Source organism: Sturnus vulgaris, chromosome 7, assembly GCF_052056855.1.
Source record: "Sturnus vulgaris isolate bStuVul1 chromosome 7, bStuVul1.hap1, whole genome shotgun sequence".
NCBI lineage: Eukaryota > Metazoa > Chordata > Aves > Passeriformes > Sturnidae > Sturnus > Sturnus vulgaris.
The window spans coordinates 413,953-430,655 of NC_142249.1; the positions used below are offsets into that span (position 1 = coordinate 413,953).

General features: G+C 43.3%; 1 protein-coding gene across 6 annotated transcripts in view; it reads left to right on the forward strand.

Annotated features, from left to right (window-relative positions):
* AGAP1 (ArfGAP with GTPase domain, ankyrin repeat and PH domain 1) overlaps positions 1-16,703 on the forward strand; it is a 304,936-nt gene that overhangs the window by 195,744 nt on the left and 92,489 nt on the right. For 5 of the 6 annotated variants that reach the window (XM_088167528.1, XM_014890724.2, XM_088167525.1 and 2 more), the window contains one exon: positions 11,261-11,422. The exons of the other annotated variant lie outside the window; for it this stretch is intronic. In XM_088167528.1, coding sequence (XP_088023654.1) covers positions 11,261-11,422 — 162 coding nt within the window. The remainder of the gene's footprint in view (positions 1-11,260; positions 11,423-16,703) is intronic. 6 annotated transcript variants of the gene reach the window in all.

Genomic DNA, 16,703 nt, shown 5'->3' on the forward strand with positions numbered 1-16,703 from the left:
AATAATAATAATAATAATAATAATAATAATAATAATAATAATAATAATAATAATAATAATAATAATAATAATAATCTGTCTCATGCGTCATAGAATCAGGCTGGTTTGGGTTGGGAGGGACCTTAAATATCATCTAATTCCAACCCCCAGTCCGTCAAGCCAAGGTGTAATTCCCTGCTTTTTTGAGACATTCCCCTTTATTAGGAGAAAACAGAGTTTTTTTCCTTCCAAATCTGAATGATGGTGGTTGAGATGGATTTTTAAAGTGGTGCCACTGAGCAGACACACCTGGAAATCTTGGCCTGGGACCTGAGGTGTCTGAAGCCTTGATTCCATCAGACTCTTTAAAGTTTTGACCTGGCACTGGCACAGTTCATAGGAGAAAACTATTCACGGTTGGGTTGTTTTTTTTCCAGTTTATTCTGTAATTTTGATGACTAGGTGGGGGGAGTGCTTTAGTTTTCAATATACTTCCTAATTTAGGGAAGGAAAGTGCTGGACTGAGTCAGTAAACTTCAGGTGAGATGTTTAAATAAAGAGATTTCAGCTTTTAACACATTTGAACACGGTCAAAAATTACTTCATAGCTCCAGAGAAGCAAGTTTCTGGAAACATGTTTAGAGGTACATAAGAATTTAAGGTTTATAGCAAGGAATCTACATGTTTTGGCATCTACTTGGATTGCCAGGTCAGAGGGAAACTTTCTGTGACAGTTTTCAGCAGGCAGCTCTGTGTGTGTCTGTGTGTGTGTGTGTGTGTGTGTGTGTGTGTGTGTGTGTGTGTCCTGGCCAGCCTGAGGTTTGATCCCACAGAAAGAAGTCAATTATGCCAGAAATTCCAGATGCTGGGAAATATAGATAGTGAATTTCAAATAACACCGTGGCAATAGTTGGAGCTTCTCTTCCCCCCTCTTGGCTTCTTCATCCTCTTGCTTAGAAATACTGAGAGACTTTGTTGGCTTAAACATACAAAGGAGTTGCTAGTCAGTTAAGAATGATTAAAAAGAAAGAAAAAAAGGGCACTGTCCCAAGCTGTGCCTGCCTTCTTCATCTGAGTGGTCATAGCTCCTGATGGGTACCTGTAGGTAGTTGGTGCTGAGTTCTGGAGTGCCAGGAAGACACCTGGAATATCTGCAGTGACCTGCCATGCAGCTCAGAACACTGCAGATTATGCCTTGCAGTGTGTGCTGCTGCCTCAGAGCTTCCCCTCACCTGTTAGTGCTGGGAAAAGTGGTGTCTTGATCTTTCCCAAGGTATTCCCCATAACAATGCTGTGAGCAGAATAGAGGGAATGAGGCTGATCAGGGCAATATTGAGGATTCAGGAGGGGCAGACTCTGTTCTTTGGCACTACAAGTTACAGCAGCCAAGCAGCAAGAGCAGAGTTTTCTCTTGGATTTAATTGACGTAGGTGTCACATGCAGAAGGGAAAGTTTAGGAGTGTGTCATTCCTATCACATGGAATTTTGTCACACTTTAGGGCACTTCTGAGCTCAACAAGATGGATTTTCTGGTTTTAAAGACTTGGACAAACAGACATATAAAATCATCTCTCCATAACTCCTCTCCCAATCCATAAATGTGTTTACATCCCAAACTTCTGGAAGCAGGTATCTCTGGGGAAAAATCATCATAATAACAAAACCAAGTTCCAGTCCTTGAGAGTTTATGTTTCAGAGATGTAAAAAAAAACCAAAAAACCTTTATGAGAATATGTCAATTAAAAAACCTCTTCCCTGCTGGGTTTCCACTGGCACAAGGAAAAATCCACTGGCTGGGGAAAATACTTTTTCCTTGACATCAAGTCACAGTCCATTGTCACAGTCATAGTGGGACAGTGAACAAACTGGAAGTGAAACAGCAGTAGGAAAAAGGAATATTTTCTGTGCTCTGTAAGCAGAGGTAGGAATAGGTTGGGCTGCTCCTGCTGTTGCAAAGCCAGGCACCTTGCCTGGAAAAAAGGTTGACTTTGATTTGAAAACTGGTGTCTTCTTGGGTTCTTGCAGGTGCAGTTTGGGGTTTATTGGGTAAGAACTGGGATTCTGTGTGGCAGCTTATTGCAGAAAATAGAGAGAAACATAGGGTTGTTTTAGTTGTGTTATTCATGTTGTGTAGACTTTAGATAACAGGTTCCTAACTGTGACTTTAGGGAAGGTGCTCACACCTGTAAGCTAACTTGGTAGCAATCTGTGAGCTGGGGGAACTGAATGTTTACGCCCTTTAATCTAAAATGATGTCACTTCTGTGGTATCTTCAGTCCAAGCTGACAAACAATGCTGAAGTAACTGAAATTTAAATTAAATTTACATGGCACTGGACATCATTCTGTTGATGCAGCTCACTTGGAAGTCCTTCAGAAAAGGGTAATTCTTGGACTTGCTCAGTTCCAGCTTTCTGTAAGAGCTGGGAGCATGGCCAGAGTTCTATCCATCCCACTGGCCATTCCCTCTGCCCTTTAGGAGCTGGCTCAGCCTGGCCTTGGAGCCAGGAGTGGGTCCAGGTTTCATTCACTCCTGAATTGGATTGCATTTGAGCTGTTTGACCTGAAGGTGAACTTACTTCTGAAATCTCTCCCAGGAGTCATTTATTTCTTCTCCTCTCCAAACAACCCAAAGCCTGAGCTGTAGCAAGAGCCACTGATGTAGAAAGTTCACATCTAAAAATAGCTTATGGTGTAGAGATAAATTGTTTCCTGATTAACACTTCATTTAAATAATTTGGTGCTATTAAATTTCCTTAAAATGGTGACTGTACAGTTTGTGAAGTATCCCAAGATGTGTTAGTTGCAGGGTCATCATTAAGTGCTGAAGGTTCTTATCTGCTAAACTGCTTGTGACATTTCAGATGCTGCAGGAACGGCAGCTCCATGTTCTTATAAACTGTGAGGTTCCTGGCTGTTATTAATTGTGATCATCTGTCAAATCCTCAGTGGTTTTGGGGGATCATGTAATAATCTTTTTTAATTGGGGGTCACTGTGAGGATTCAGATGTTACCATCAGGCTGATGATGAGTAAAAACATTTATCAAGCCAAGAGCTCAGAAGCAATGGGCAGTTTTTCCAAAGACCATGGATCTCAGGTACCTTTGTAAATAAATGCTGAACTGAGTCCTAAATTCTGGAATCTGCTCTGAATTCCCTACTTGGAGGTGACCTGATGTGGTTCCCACAAGGCCAGAGGTTGGTTGTTGGGAGTGATTTGTCACCAGTTCTGGAGTCTGGCAAGGGCCGTGAGGTGACTTGACGTGAAACGTTTTCCGCGCTCCAACTTCGGCGTGAGTTTTATGCGTTTGCACAGATCGCAGATGCAAGTTTGGGACTTGGTTTTGTCATCAATCACCAGAGTCAATTTTCCATCCGGGTGGCTTTGCTGTAGGTTCAGTGATATACAGCTGCAGCGACGGGAAGGAGAAGTTGGCAGTTTGCTCGTTTCAAAGGAAAAAAGCCCAATTTCAAGTGCATCCGAGATTTCCCTTTCATCCCACTAGAGGGGGATCCCTCAAGGTCATTTTCTCCAGTTCCTTTGGACTAGGATTTGCCCTTTCCAGAACTAGAGAAATACAAACTTTCACTGTTAGTATATTCCTATATATAGTGGGAGAAAAGGAGCAGGACACATATTAGCAATAATGAAATAAATATTTGATAAAATAACTGCATTGGTTAAATATTGAGAAAAATGAGTTTGCTGGGATTTTTTTCTTCAGGGAAAAAAAGGAAAAACTGAGGATCCTTTCTCGAGATTGGCAAATCCCTAATGATGATGAGGTGGATAAAAGGTAGGAATGTGTCGTGGAGCTTCAGGCAGGTGACTGGAGCCCTCAGTCGGTGCCTGCTTCCCTCTGGATGATTTTCATGCCTCTGTGGTGCTGTATCCTGGATAAAATCCCAGATCTGCCTTGTCCACCCAGTGAAATCCCGGTGTCGTGACGGTCACACGGCGCAGCACAAACTGCTTGGCTGTTCAGACCTTTGCAGGATTGTCTGTGCTCTTCCCCCCAGTGATTTTAAGATGTTAAAGCCATCGGGAGGGTTGAAGCTGATTTACCAAACGGAGGAGAGAAAAAAAAAATTCACAAATGTGTTTGGAGTATTGAACTGCCGTTGACATCTAAAGTCCCAACCATGCTGTTTTCCTCCACACTCCAGCAATCAGGACATCCAGCAAACCCATAAAAAACCAAACTAATAGCATGAATATTCAGTGACCTAGAATACTAATTATTGTCATGAATATTAATGTGATCGGACTTGCTTTTTCCTCTTCTCTTTCTCTCTGGCTCGGTTTCCCCCCCCCCCCCACCGCCTCTATTTTTTTTTAATTTTTTTTTTTTTTTTTCCCCACTCAGCCGGCTCTAAAGATGGACCATAATGAGAGCATTTAAGAGAGAGAGCGCTCTCCGCCGTGACAGGGACCGGGGTAATAAGGAGAGCTTGATTAACGTGGTGCACTTGGGGGAGAGATGAGAAGATTCACGTGGGCCTGTTGTGGGGGAGGCAATGAGGCACCGGCGGCTGTGTTGCTGCTCCCTCAGATTAATGAGGCCTAAGAGTGCATTAGGAACAGTGACAAAGGTTTGATCTAATGGGCTCAGTCATTTTTCCTTTGAGTGACAGACGCAAAGAAGTAATTGGCTGTGCAGAATGGCAGCTCATTGGCAGTACTTAAGGATACATTATCCCCGTTGTGTGGCCCGCAGAGGCTGTTTATCAAAACTGCTCACACTGCAGACATGCATTCACTTAGCTGCTGTTACAGTGGCAATAGCTATTAAAAAAAAAAAAGGGAAAAAAGTCATCTCACATTCGTATCTATTGTCTCTTTAACGAAAATAAAGTTTCTTTGTTCTGTTTCCTGAAGAGTCGGTGAATGCCAGCAGTGGTCCCTCTCGACCCCTGGAGGCTCTGCCAGGGCTTGGGGAGGGTTGGAGCTCGTGGGAAGCTCCCAAAGTTAGCCCGGTTCATGTCAGCTGTCCCGATGCAGCACGCAGGTAGGACCCGCCACCCCCTCTGCAATTCCATTATTAATAATTTCCACAGACAGTTGAAGGGATTAGGAAGCATTTTACATTCCTTGCCTCAGGGCCCTGCACATGCTCTGCTGTTCCTAGCTTGGAATGATTTGGATCTCTGCTGTTGTTTTTCGCAAAGTTAAATCCCCGGTTCCTGTCAGGATTCACAGCCAAATAAGAGCAACAAAAAACAGAATTTTTGCCAGCAAAACACTCACCTCTGGGTCTTAAAGCTGCAGTCCCTGAACAAGTAGATAACCTCAATCATGACTTGCCCAGAAAGCCAAGCATATCTTATTTATTACTGTTATTTGTTAAAACTACAGAAAAATAATAATAATATGCCTGCCAGGGAAGGAAAGCAGTCTTTGATCCCAGCAGAGTAAATAGTCGGGGATCTCGAGCAGAAGCCCGCGGTGGAGATCTTGGGTTTAACTTTCTTTTAGAAGAGATGTCTCCTCTGATGACTTAATTTTCCTCCACACTTGCTGTGTTGCTTTGGCATGCTCTGAGAATAATAGCTTTCCTCGTTATATTCCCAGCACCACGTCCTTCACTGCCAGGATATTTCTTGGCACTGCCTTGTTTGTTCATTAGTATTGACCCTGCTCAGTTTGTGTGCTGCTAATCGAGCCCAGTTCGGCAGGGATGGAGATGGAAGGGCTTCCTTTAGGAATAGCTTCTTGTCCTTAGGAATTTTGTTCACTAAGTAAATGCTTCTGGGAAAAAAATAAAAAAAGAGTCTTAAAACTAAGTAAAACTCACAAGTGAGTTTGCTACCGCAGTGTTGAAAGTGATTGTCAGCGTGTTGAGGGAGAGTTTGAGCACTGGAACCAGGGTGGTTTGGAAAGATTTTTGTCATGGAGTCACAATAGTTTGGGTTGGAAGGGACCCAAAAGATCATCTATTTCCAACCTCCCTCTTAGTCATTCTTGTTTTGTGAGTGAGGAACCTCAGGTAATTTTAGGTGCCTGATAAAGCCAGGGCAGAGACCATGTACTGCCATCATGGTGAACAAGAATCCATGGCAATACTTGAGGGAATTTTACCCCCCCTCAAGAACCTGGCTATGAAATTCAGAGGCCTTCAGGTCCCACAGTCTCCTCAGAACATGGCCAGACACCTGGGCAGTGCCTCCCTTGCCAGCATGGGACTCTGCTCAGTGGGAGAGGCAAGGAGCAGTAAGTAGCTGTTTTCCCAGATTTCAGTGTAGCACACTGTCGACCTCCAGAGTGGGCACAGAAAGCAGGATGTGCCTGGAAAAGATGGATGCTGAGGCAGCACTCTAATGGAACCCAGGATCCCCAAATGTTCCTGGTCCCAAGGTTCATTTCTATATGTGTTGGAGAGGCAGGAAGCATAGCTGGGATGGTCAGACACTTCTCAGGAAAGGATTCTGCACAACTCTGGGAATTAATTCTGAGCATGATGCAGAGCTGAGGATGGGAAGGGAGTGCAATGGGGCTTCTCCCTTTCCCTTTCCACTCTGAAGAGACTTGAGGGAGCAGTGCTGGGTATGGGTTTGGAAGGGGCATCCACAGCCAATCTAACCTACTTGACAGTGCCTGGTGCTGAATTAGAGGGCATATCAAGAATAGGCAGAATTCCTGCAACACAAATTGACCCAACATGATTTGAAACAATTAACCCTCTGATATCAAGAGTCAGGATTTCCTGACCCACAACTCTAATGTATTTTTCATTAGTTCTAACAGCTGGTGAGCACAGCCCTCTGGCCTTAAGAGGTTTATTTCCTTCTCTTTTTCCTTTTTTTTTGTAAGAGAAACTCATCATGGACACGAGGAGCTTGGCACAAATGAAACATGGTGAAAGCAGAGCAGTAGGGCTGCAGTTTATCTGATTCAGTCTCTGTGCAGCCCCCTGTGAGTCTCATACACTGCTGCTTCATGGAAAAATATAGTTCTGCTTCACAACTCCTGCACTGACTGCTTGTCTCATAAATCCAGCAGTATATTAGTTGCACTTGTGAATGTAACTTCTGGTAGCTGATTTGTTTGGAAGAAATCACAGACGTGTCTGCAGCAGGGAATGGAAATCATTTGTGCCCAGTATTGTTTGTGTCACTTGTATCTCACTTCCCAGGGTCTGCTTGTGTATTATATTCGTTCTGCATTTGTAATTAGTAAGTGATGTAGTTGGTGAGGGCTTGAAATGATGTGTCTGTACCACTAACCTGTGATGATTCACAGGATTATTAAGTTAAAAACCAGCAAAAGAGGGATTGCAGACGTGCTGTCCCTTGTACTGCTCCATTACAGGAGCAAATATGACCAAAACCCTGAGTGGTTTATTTTTGTTGGACAGGTCATTGCATATATGTAAGACAGCATTTCTGTTGACCTTAATTGCATATTTTATTACAATTTTTACAACAGACCTTTTACCTTTTGGTTTTTACCTACTAGTCACACACTGTCCACATCTTGTCCGGTCCCATGTTTGTGTAAACCGTGGTTATTTCCATTTCATTTCTAAGTCTTGCGTTTCTGCTCTATCGTTTTGGGAATCCCAAAGAGCTGTGTGTGAGGAGCCAGAGTGACTCCTTGTTCTCCTTCTGCCCCCAGTCTGTGTTTCAAACCCTCAGCTTCTCCATACACGGGCACTCCTCAGCCTAATTCCTCTTGCCTCCACCTGCTCTTTGCAGCGATTTACACTGAGTCAATGAGTATTTAAATAGGGTTTTGTGTGAGCACGCTCGGGGCTCGTCTGCTGAGCAGCGGCCGAACCTGGAAATTACCTTGAATCTTAATTTGGATGGGTTTTGTGGGGCTTAATTGTTTGAACGTTTTGTAAGCGCAGCCTTAACGGGGTGTTTTATAACATCAGAAAAGATAGTTTTAATAAAGCTGTCTAGAGCTAGAAAGAGGAACTCTTTCTTTGATGCTCCTTTGGTAGATGAAAACATTTTTGTTCAATAGGAGACCAGCATCTTTTTTTTTTTGCTCATTTGAGACCAGTTCTGGCAACATACTGATATTCATTCAAATATAAATGCCATATTCCTTTTGAAATGCAAATTGTTTAAAGAAAAATAGCATATGGTAGAGGTAAGTACCTTTTCAAATCAGCTCCCACACTTTAGGGATGTGAGTACAGCTAAAATTATTCTTTGGAAAGAATCTGGAGCCTTTGACACATTGAAGCTTGAACTAATCAAGGCTTCCCAGTAAGCATATACACATATCCATATCAAGGAAACAGTGCTGAGAATACATGGATTAGCATAGTAATTTAACTGCCCCCTGCTAATCAACTTAAGCAACCAGCTGATGCACGTAGGATGCATTTGAATAGGCAGCTCTTTCACAGCTCCAGCGTGGGCCAGGTAGCAGGCCAGGAGCTTGAGGTCCATTGAAGATGGGGGTCTGTCTGTGGATGGGGGGACACGAGGTGCAGGATGTAAAGGCTTCTGTGCCAACCCCAACATACATCATGGATCACAGAACCACGGAATGGTTTGGGTTGGAAGGACCCTTAAATCTCATCTGGTCCAAGCCCCCTTCCATCTTCAGCATTTCCACTGGGTACTGCTGGCCTCCTCTTTTTCACTGTCTCCTGCTTGTCTGCTGAAAGTCTGAGGTGGTCGAGGATTTATCCATGAGGAAAATTAAAGGACTTTTGCCAGGTCTGGTTTGGGGCTTGCCCATTGTAGATGGGCAGAACTGTGGGACTGTGTTGGAGACACAGCAAGAGCAGCAGTCCCTGTTTTGGGCTGGCAGCATTAATGCCTAGTGTGGGATTCATGTCCTGCAGTTGGACTGAGAAGTAGAAAAATTAGCACTGGATTGGGAAATAATGACTTTTAAATAAGGTTCTAAGTAACAAGTTTGTGCTAGACCTGAATACATCGAGGAGGAGGACAGGAAAAGACAGACACACTATTTTCTGTAGTCTGGCCCTTCTGATACCTACTCGTGGATTCTGACTTGATGGTCTGATCTGTCACAAAATACACACCTTGCAGCATCTGCACAAAGTGGGATTGAATCCTCAATAAATATTGTCATAAAGGTTGCAGGATAAAGGTTACCAGGCTATGGAGTAGGAAAGAGAGAGCTGGGCTGGGTTCATCACAGTTCAGTAAAGTGTCCCATGAATGCACTTGGCACCTGTTTTGTGCTAGCAGCCCATACCTTTGAGAGAGGTGCAGTGGAAGAAAAATTCTTCTTTGGTTCCCAGAATAAGTCACTTCTCAACAGGTTCAAGTCCCAGCATGGTGTTGGAGTTTCCTCAGGTGGCATTAAGGTGAGAGTGGAGCTTCTGGTGCTAGAAAGACGACATGAAAATCTTGATGGTCTCATTCCAAGGTTTTGCATTGTGGTTTGAAGGTGATTGGACACTTGTGTTCAAAAGCTTGTGGACTAGGTGGAAGATGTCAGCATAAAAATATCACTGCTTGTGTTGTATCTATGTTGGCCTAAATCTCAAGTTTGTAGAACCCACTCGGTCTCAAACTCTTGTCACTCACATCAGCCATTCCCTTTAATTTGATGGCTCATCAAAATAATTTATTTATATCCATAGTTTTTCTGGATTGTGAAAACCAGAGGAATAAGGGATTTCAAAGTGAGCATCACAGAAGCTGATTTGGAAGGAGAGATTTCTGTTAAGACAGCACAAAATACAATTTTTGTCAGCTCATGTTTTTATTTTCTGTTGTGGTTTTAAAAGACTGAATTGCAATTCAGTCTTCTGCTCTGTAGTCTCATGCCTTGGGAGGTCCCAATATGGTTCCAAAACCCACCTTAGATTTTGCATAATTAAACAAATGAATTTTTCTCTCTGTATTTCATGTCTGCAAAGCAGGGATTGCCAGGCAAAGTTCTTGAGGGCTGAGTAAGTACATTGAAGGCACAGATAACTGTGATGGATCTGTGCTAGGGACTAAAGAGGAGATTTTGTCTTGGGAAAGGGGAGGAGAGAAAGGGACAATTACGCCAACTCTAATAAACACAAAGTAGTTCACTAAGCTCTGTTGTCTTCCCAAAGGCTGCTCTGGGAAAAGACATAATGATAGAACTGGGAGTCAGGAGATCTGGGTTTTATTTTCAAGTCAGCCACAATCTTCCTTTGTGGCCCTGGGTCATTTAACCTCTGAAAAATGGGGGAAATGATAGCAGATAATTAACAACCTCACAGGAGCATTGAAAATTAATTCATTAATTTTTCTGAACTCATCAGTAGAAGGTGCAATGGAAATGCAAAGTGTGAGGGTACGTTATAATATTGCGTCTGCTCCTTTCCCTTCACATGTGTTTTTTAAGAGTATTCTTCAATCCATAGAGGACCTGTGGGGCACCTTTAGAGAGCCTGCCACGAGGAATGAAACTGGCACTGTAAATTCTTTGTGGCTTTATGATATGCAAGGCCTTTGCTAGGAATGGAATAAAATGTGCTCAGAAGCCAAAACCTTGGAGCACGTTTTGGCCTGTAGCAAGTCGTAAGTAAAACCATCGGAAATTGGAGTTTCTGGAAAGGTTTTAATTGTTTCTACTTTAAAATGTATTCAACCAGATCCCACTTGTCCCGTTTTATGGTGAGAAACCTGTCCCTGTCACTCCCTCTTGCACACAGCTCCCAGCATTTTAATGTCCTAGGCCTCAGTGATCGTGAAAATACAGAAGTGTTTACTGGGGAAAGGGTGTTCTTTGTGTGTCCCTTTTTGTGTCACATTCCTGGGACGAGCCCCAGGAATGATACTTGCAGTCCAGTGCTGCTTTGTGTCATGATGTTGTTTTAAGATTAAATGTCCAAGAAAGTTTTGTTTTTCCCCTTGGTGTCTCAGTGCTGGCAGTCATTTGTTCCCCATCACTGTGTTCTTGGGGCACATACATGTGTCAGGTATTATTTAGAGGTGGATTGTTTTACACTCTTGGAGTTGGCTCAGTTGTATGAACAGTCACTTTTAGGAATAAATTGATTTTCTGTGCACGGTGTAACAAGCGGAGAAGCTCCAGAGAGTGTGCCTGGTAGCAGGGTGGTGGAAGATCGTGTTTCCCTGAAGGTGAATGAACAGAATGAGGTGACACCATGAAAAATTCGGCTTTTTTTGTCTTCTTGGCTGGATTTGAGCTAGTCTCAGGACTGTCAGCCCCAGCGCTTCAGAGAGGGTTGTTGTGTGGGTGAAGTAACCCGTGTTCCTGCTCTTGTTAAGACACCCCCCATCCATCCTGATGCAAAATCCCTTTTGTCCTCTCTATTGACACAATTTGTTTTCCGTTTGTGCCTAGGGAACGTGACTGCTAGCACATCTGTGTCTCAGATGGCCAGTGGGATCAGTCTGGTGTCCTTCAACAGCCGCCCGGACGGTTTGCACCAGCGCTCCTACTCGGTCTCCAGTGCAGATCAGTGGAGCGAGGCCACAGTCATTGCCAACTCTGGCATTAGCAGTGGTAAGAAACCTGCAGCTTGGGGGGGGGTCACGTGCTTTGGGCTCAACGGGGAGTTTGGTGCTCTTGCTTTTTTTCAAAAGGAAAAAAAAAAATGGAACGATGACCCCACCCCGTTGTGCTGTTAGGTGCTGAACTTGCAGCATCTGAGGGAAAAATTGGAATTAGAAGAAAGGGAATGGATGGATGTAATACTTTTTTTATGAAGGCACAGAGTGAGAGGACAAGGGGGAATGGCTTTGAGCTGGAAGAGAGGAGGTTTAGCTTGGATATTAGGGAAGAAATCCTTCCCTGATAGGGTGGTGAGGCCCTGCAGAGGTTGCCCAGAGAAGCTGTGGCTGCCCTGGAATTCTCCAAGGCCAAGCTGGATGGGACTTGGAGCAACCACAGAAAAATCTGTGATTCTTTCTTCAGCGTGAAAGAGCTAATGTAGTTACAATACTGCTTAATTTTAATGTCAGGTGCATGATCATAGGATCCCAGAATGGTCTGGGTAGGAAGAGACCTTTAAGTCCATCTTCCCCTGCCATGGGCAGGGACGCCTTCCACTATCCCAGGTTGCTCCAAGCCCTGTCCATCCTGGCCTTAGACACCCCCAGGGATGGAGCTGTCACATCATGTGTGATGTTTGCTTGATGTTCAGATTCCTTGCCCTGTGTGATGGGTATTAGCAGTAAATGACCCTCCACATCTTCTCAGCGAGTCTTTTCTCTGCTGTGCCCTTGCTCCACTGCCTGCACACTCCTGGGATAGCCTTGGTGTTTCCTCTGTGGAGCATTTAACAGCATTAAAAGGAGCAGACACTATTCCTGGTGGTTATTTGACATTATTAGCTTGTAGCAATAATTGTTTTTAAAGGGTAGATGTGATATTTGCTACCAGACCAGGGTGAATAGGTCAGGAGAAAGGGGAAGACTGCTGTTTCTGATGGCTGCCCCTAAAATGGGAACAGTTAGGGGAATATGGGGACTATTTCACATGTCCCATATATATCTCTGTGTCTGTATAAGGTCTGAATATGAGTATAGATAGCCCTGAGTGCATCTCTGGGTTTTCCAGCAGTTCTGGACAGGTTTTTAGTGCCACCTTAGGAGAGCAGAGGGTTTAAAATCATAATCACCTTGTTTCAGAGTGGCATAAATTATCAAATTCATACTTACCAAAGCACAGACTTTTTTCTGGAGCTGTAAACATGAGGGCATCACCTTCAGGAGAATTTGCATTAAAATGGTCCAGATTTTGACTAAGAATTTTCTGCTTGAGCCTTGCAGGAAGGCAGGGATGTTTTGAAGCAGCACAGTGAAATAAATACTCCAACCCTGTTCTCTTCTGTGTCCACCCAGCCCACCCAGTCCTGGTTAAGCTTTTGGGGCAGGCAGCATTGCCCTGCATGGATGCTGAGCTGGTTTCACACTTAAAAACATAATATTTTCTGCCTCTATTTCTTGAACTGCTTTGGCATTTTAATCCACCCCAACTTCACCTACCTTCTGAAAGGTTAGACCAAAGTTTTGGCTTTTTTGTGCCTTTTATCCTGTGGCTTTTCTAAGGCAAGATGAAGAACGTTGAGCGCTGGCTCTAGGAGGAAAGCAGGAGCTGTAGGCTGCAGTCCTGTGCACCTTGACACACCTGCATGGAGGTGAGCAGTGCCAGATGTCCCAAATGAGGCTGCGGGGCAGAAAAACCTTCAGAATTCAGTGAACTCCTACAAGCAGTGTGGAAATAGAATCTTAAAAAGTAGAAATAGCACTGAAATTCCTGCCTTTTGCCATCCCCTTGACTCCAAAATGCTGTATTTGCTGGACTTGCCTTTTCCTCCTGCTGCTGATCCCAAGCTGGTTTGCAGTTCCTGGCCAAGGGAACCTTCTGTCCCACCCCAGCTCTGCACTCCCCTGTATGTGCCGTTTCTGACTTGACATTCATATGGGATTACTTCTGGCTCAAAAGAGACGACAGCCAGAATTACCTGTTAAATACTTATTTTGAAATTGCAGGTGACTGGTGGGTACTTGTGAATAAGCTTACCTCAAATAATTTCTTGCAGAGAGGTTCTAATATTTAAAACAATTTTAAGAGGTTGTTTTTTTGTAAATATGGAGAGAAAATTGGATTAAAAACGAGATTTAGGCAACTAAGGGTCAGCAAACTCAGAAGTATTGCACTAAAACTCCTGCAAAACCTCAAGAATAATTGATTGCTCTGAGTGTATCATCTTTGGGTAAGCTCAGAAATGTGTCCTTTATGTTGGCAAGTTGACGCATGAAAAACCCTTTTTAATTTCTGGGGGTTTTTCTCCATTAAAAGATTTTTAAATTTTAGTCATAAAAAGCTAATACTGTGAAAGCAGCAGGTATGGCAAGAAGCTAAGCATCTTTTGGAATTCAAATGCCAATGTACTGGAGAATATGCCTGCTTATTGTCACGTGGTTTTATTGTAGACAAAATAACATATTGGGATTCAATTTTTCTCTGCACCTTTTTTTCACATTAAATTAATACTTTGTGTGGCTCCAGAGAACTTTTCAAAGTCTTCCAAACCAGACCTTTGGTTTCCTGGGGCTTCTGTCTTTCAAGCAGCTGTGAACATCTCCTAATTAGATAAATTACTTTGTAGTGGGCAGAGCCACAAAACAGGAGGTGCTGGTTAAATTAAAGGGGAAAAATAGAAAAATCCATTCTCTGAAATGGAATGCCCCACTGCTTTATGACTATTACTGTTGTAAGGTTTTACATTTAAGTACCTCAGGTTTAAAATTAAATGTCTAATATAATTTGGCGCTGGTAACATGAAGCCTGCGACTGCCCTGGGAGAAAATCTCGACAGCTTAGTTTGGTGTTTCAAATTGCTGCGTGCTGGATAGTGAGCAGCTCGTGCTGTTCAGCATCATTTCCAATGCAGGAACATATTTGCCTTAAAAACTCCCGAAATTTCAAAAGGCTGTTCTAGTAGCACATGAAAAATTAATTCTTTTTGCCTTTATTCCTCCTTTTTTTTTTTTTTTTTTTTTTTCCCCCTTCTCCTCCGTACTCTTGTAAGTGCTTGACAGAAGTAATTTTAGCAGCGAGGGAGAATAAAAACTGGGGGCAGTAAATCCCTGTCCAGGAAGCTCTTGTGTAGATTCTTTATGGACCCAGAATTGATCTGCGTGTCAGATCCTGATGTAGTTTCAACTGTTTATCACCCTAACGGTGGTAGAGAGACCATGAACATCAACTTATAATCCCCCATGAAAGAAATTGGTGTTTGCAGTCAATGAAGGAGCAGCTCAGCTTTATTGATAGATTTGGAACAATTACTGCTGCTCCAGCTATTGGCCCAGAGGTTTTCCTGGATCACACTGGAAGCCTGCGATGATTTTTCCTCTGATAAATCTTCTCCTTGATGTTTTTGGGGTTTTTTATTACCCAGAATTATCTGTAGTTGCTCATTGCTGGGGAGCAGGAGGGTTTCTCATCTCAGAGGAGCCATTTGTGACCTGAGTGTTAAAGTTCTGTTCTGGATTGTTCATCCCACAGTTCCTCCTCTGTAAATCTAGCTCTTATTTTCATAAAAAAACATTTTTACCGTTAGAAAAGCCCTCTAATATCATCAAGTCCAACCCTTAACCCAGCACTGCCAAGCCCAACACAATCCCTGTTCCTAAGTGCCAAATCCAAATGTTTTTTGAACACTTCAGGGGTGATGACTCCATCACTTCCCTGACCACCCTTTCAGTGGGGACATTTTCCCGACCAGAGGGGACAGCCGGGGGGGATTTGGGATCTGCTCCCAGGGAACAGGGACAGGAGGAGAGGGAACGGCCTCAGGCTGGGCCAGGGGAGGTCAAGGTGGACACCAGCAGGAATTTCCCCATGGGAAGGGTGCTCAGGCACTGGAAGGGGCTGCCCAGGGAGATTTGGAGTCCCCATCCCTGGAGGTATCCAGGGAACACTTAGGCTTGGCACTCAGTGCTCTGGGCTGGGGACAGTCACAGGTTGGACTCGGTGGCCTTGGAGGGCTTTTACAATTGCATGGTTTTAGTGGTGCTGATGCCACTAAAGAGATGGGTCTGTCTGCTTTCCAGTCTTCACAGTTTGTGCATCTCTGAAGAGCCTGACAGGCAGACCACCAAATTTGCCATCAGAAGTTTTTGTGGTGCCAGGAACCACAGGCAGCTGCCTTGCAAAAGTGAACTTTGTGAGACATCACTCTGAGAAGATCAAGGATGTAATTTCCTACCTGTGGATGAAGCAGCAGCTTGGTTCATTCTCTTTTTAAATGTCCTGTTTTATCATTTGGCTTCTGTGCCCTGAGACCATAAGAGGGAAAGATTCCTTCCTGAAGGATTCAGCATTCAGCTCTTCTGCCAGAGCACTGCAAACAGCACTTTGCATGGAGCAGGGATTTCTCATCTCTGGACTTGTAAATTGTCATTTGAATTCCAGCATGATGTAAAACTCTGCTGTAAATCAAGTATCTGTTTAAATATCATCCACTTAGGCTTTATCACTGTACAATTGCTTGTACGGGCCATTTGAGCTCGGCTGTAATTTATGGAAGTTGTAATACCTGGTGTCTTCTGAGTTTCTAACAGTTTGGTGTTAGGGTTTATTAATGTAAAATTGAGTTCTCACTGTGCCATGGGGTGTGAGAGGTCGCTGGAGTGGTGATATTAATGCAGACCTTGCAACTTTCCTCACTTGTCTGATCCTAAGTGCTGGGAATGATTAAATGATGGAACCTTCTGCTCTGCTTTGGAAAAGGAAATGGTTCAACTTGCACCTGACATCAGAAAATACCATTTAGAGGTGTTGAGATTCCATAGGCAAGTCATTGACCAGGATCAATTATATAATTTCAAGTAGATTCATAGAATTTTGGAATTATTTTTGGTCAGTGTATACAGATGGTTTAGGTTGGAAGAGCTTTTTCCTCCTTTTTAAATATGGAAATTGTGACTGAACAGCAAATAGATTTATTTTCTCCCTTTTTTTTTTCCAGCTGCTTCAGTGCTGCTCTAGGGTTTTCTGTAGTTCTTACTACTTAGTATAATAAAATTCACTATGTGCACATAGGTTACATTATCTTACATAGGACAGGAAAGGGAACATTCTTCTACTTTTCATACCTTTTTGTGATCCACAAATTGCTTTTGGCAAAATAGTTCCAGAGAGAAACTATTGCAGTTCAGCAGGGTAAACTCTGCTAACAGCAACTTATTATTGCCTTAGCTTTCTCAACATATCATGAGGAAACCTGGGTGGTTATAATGCACTACTTTTTAACAATTTCTGGAAAACCATC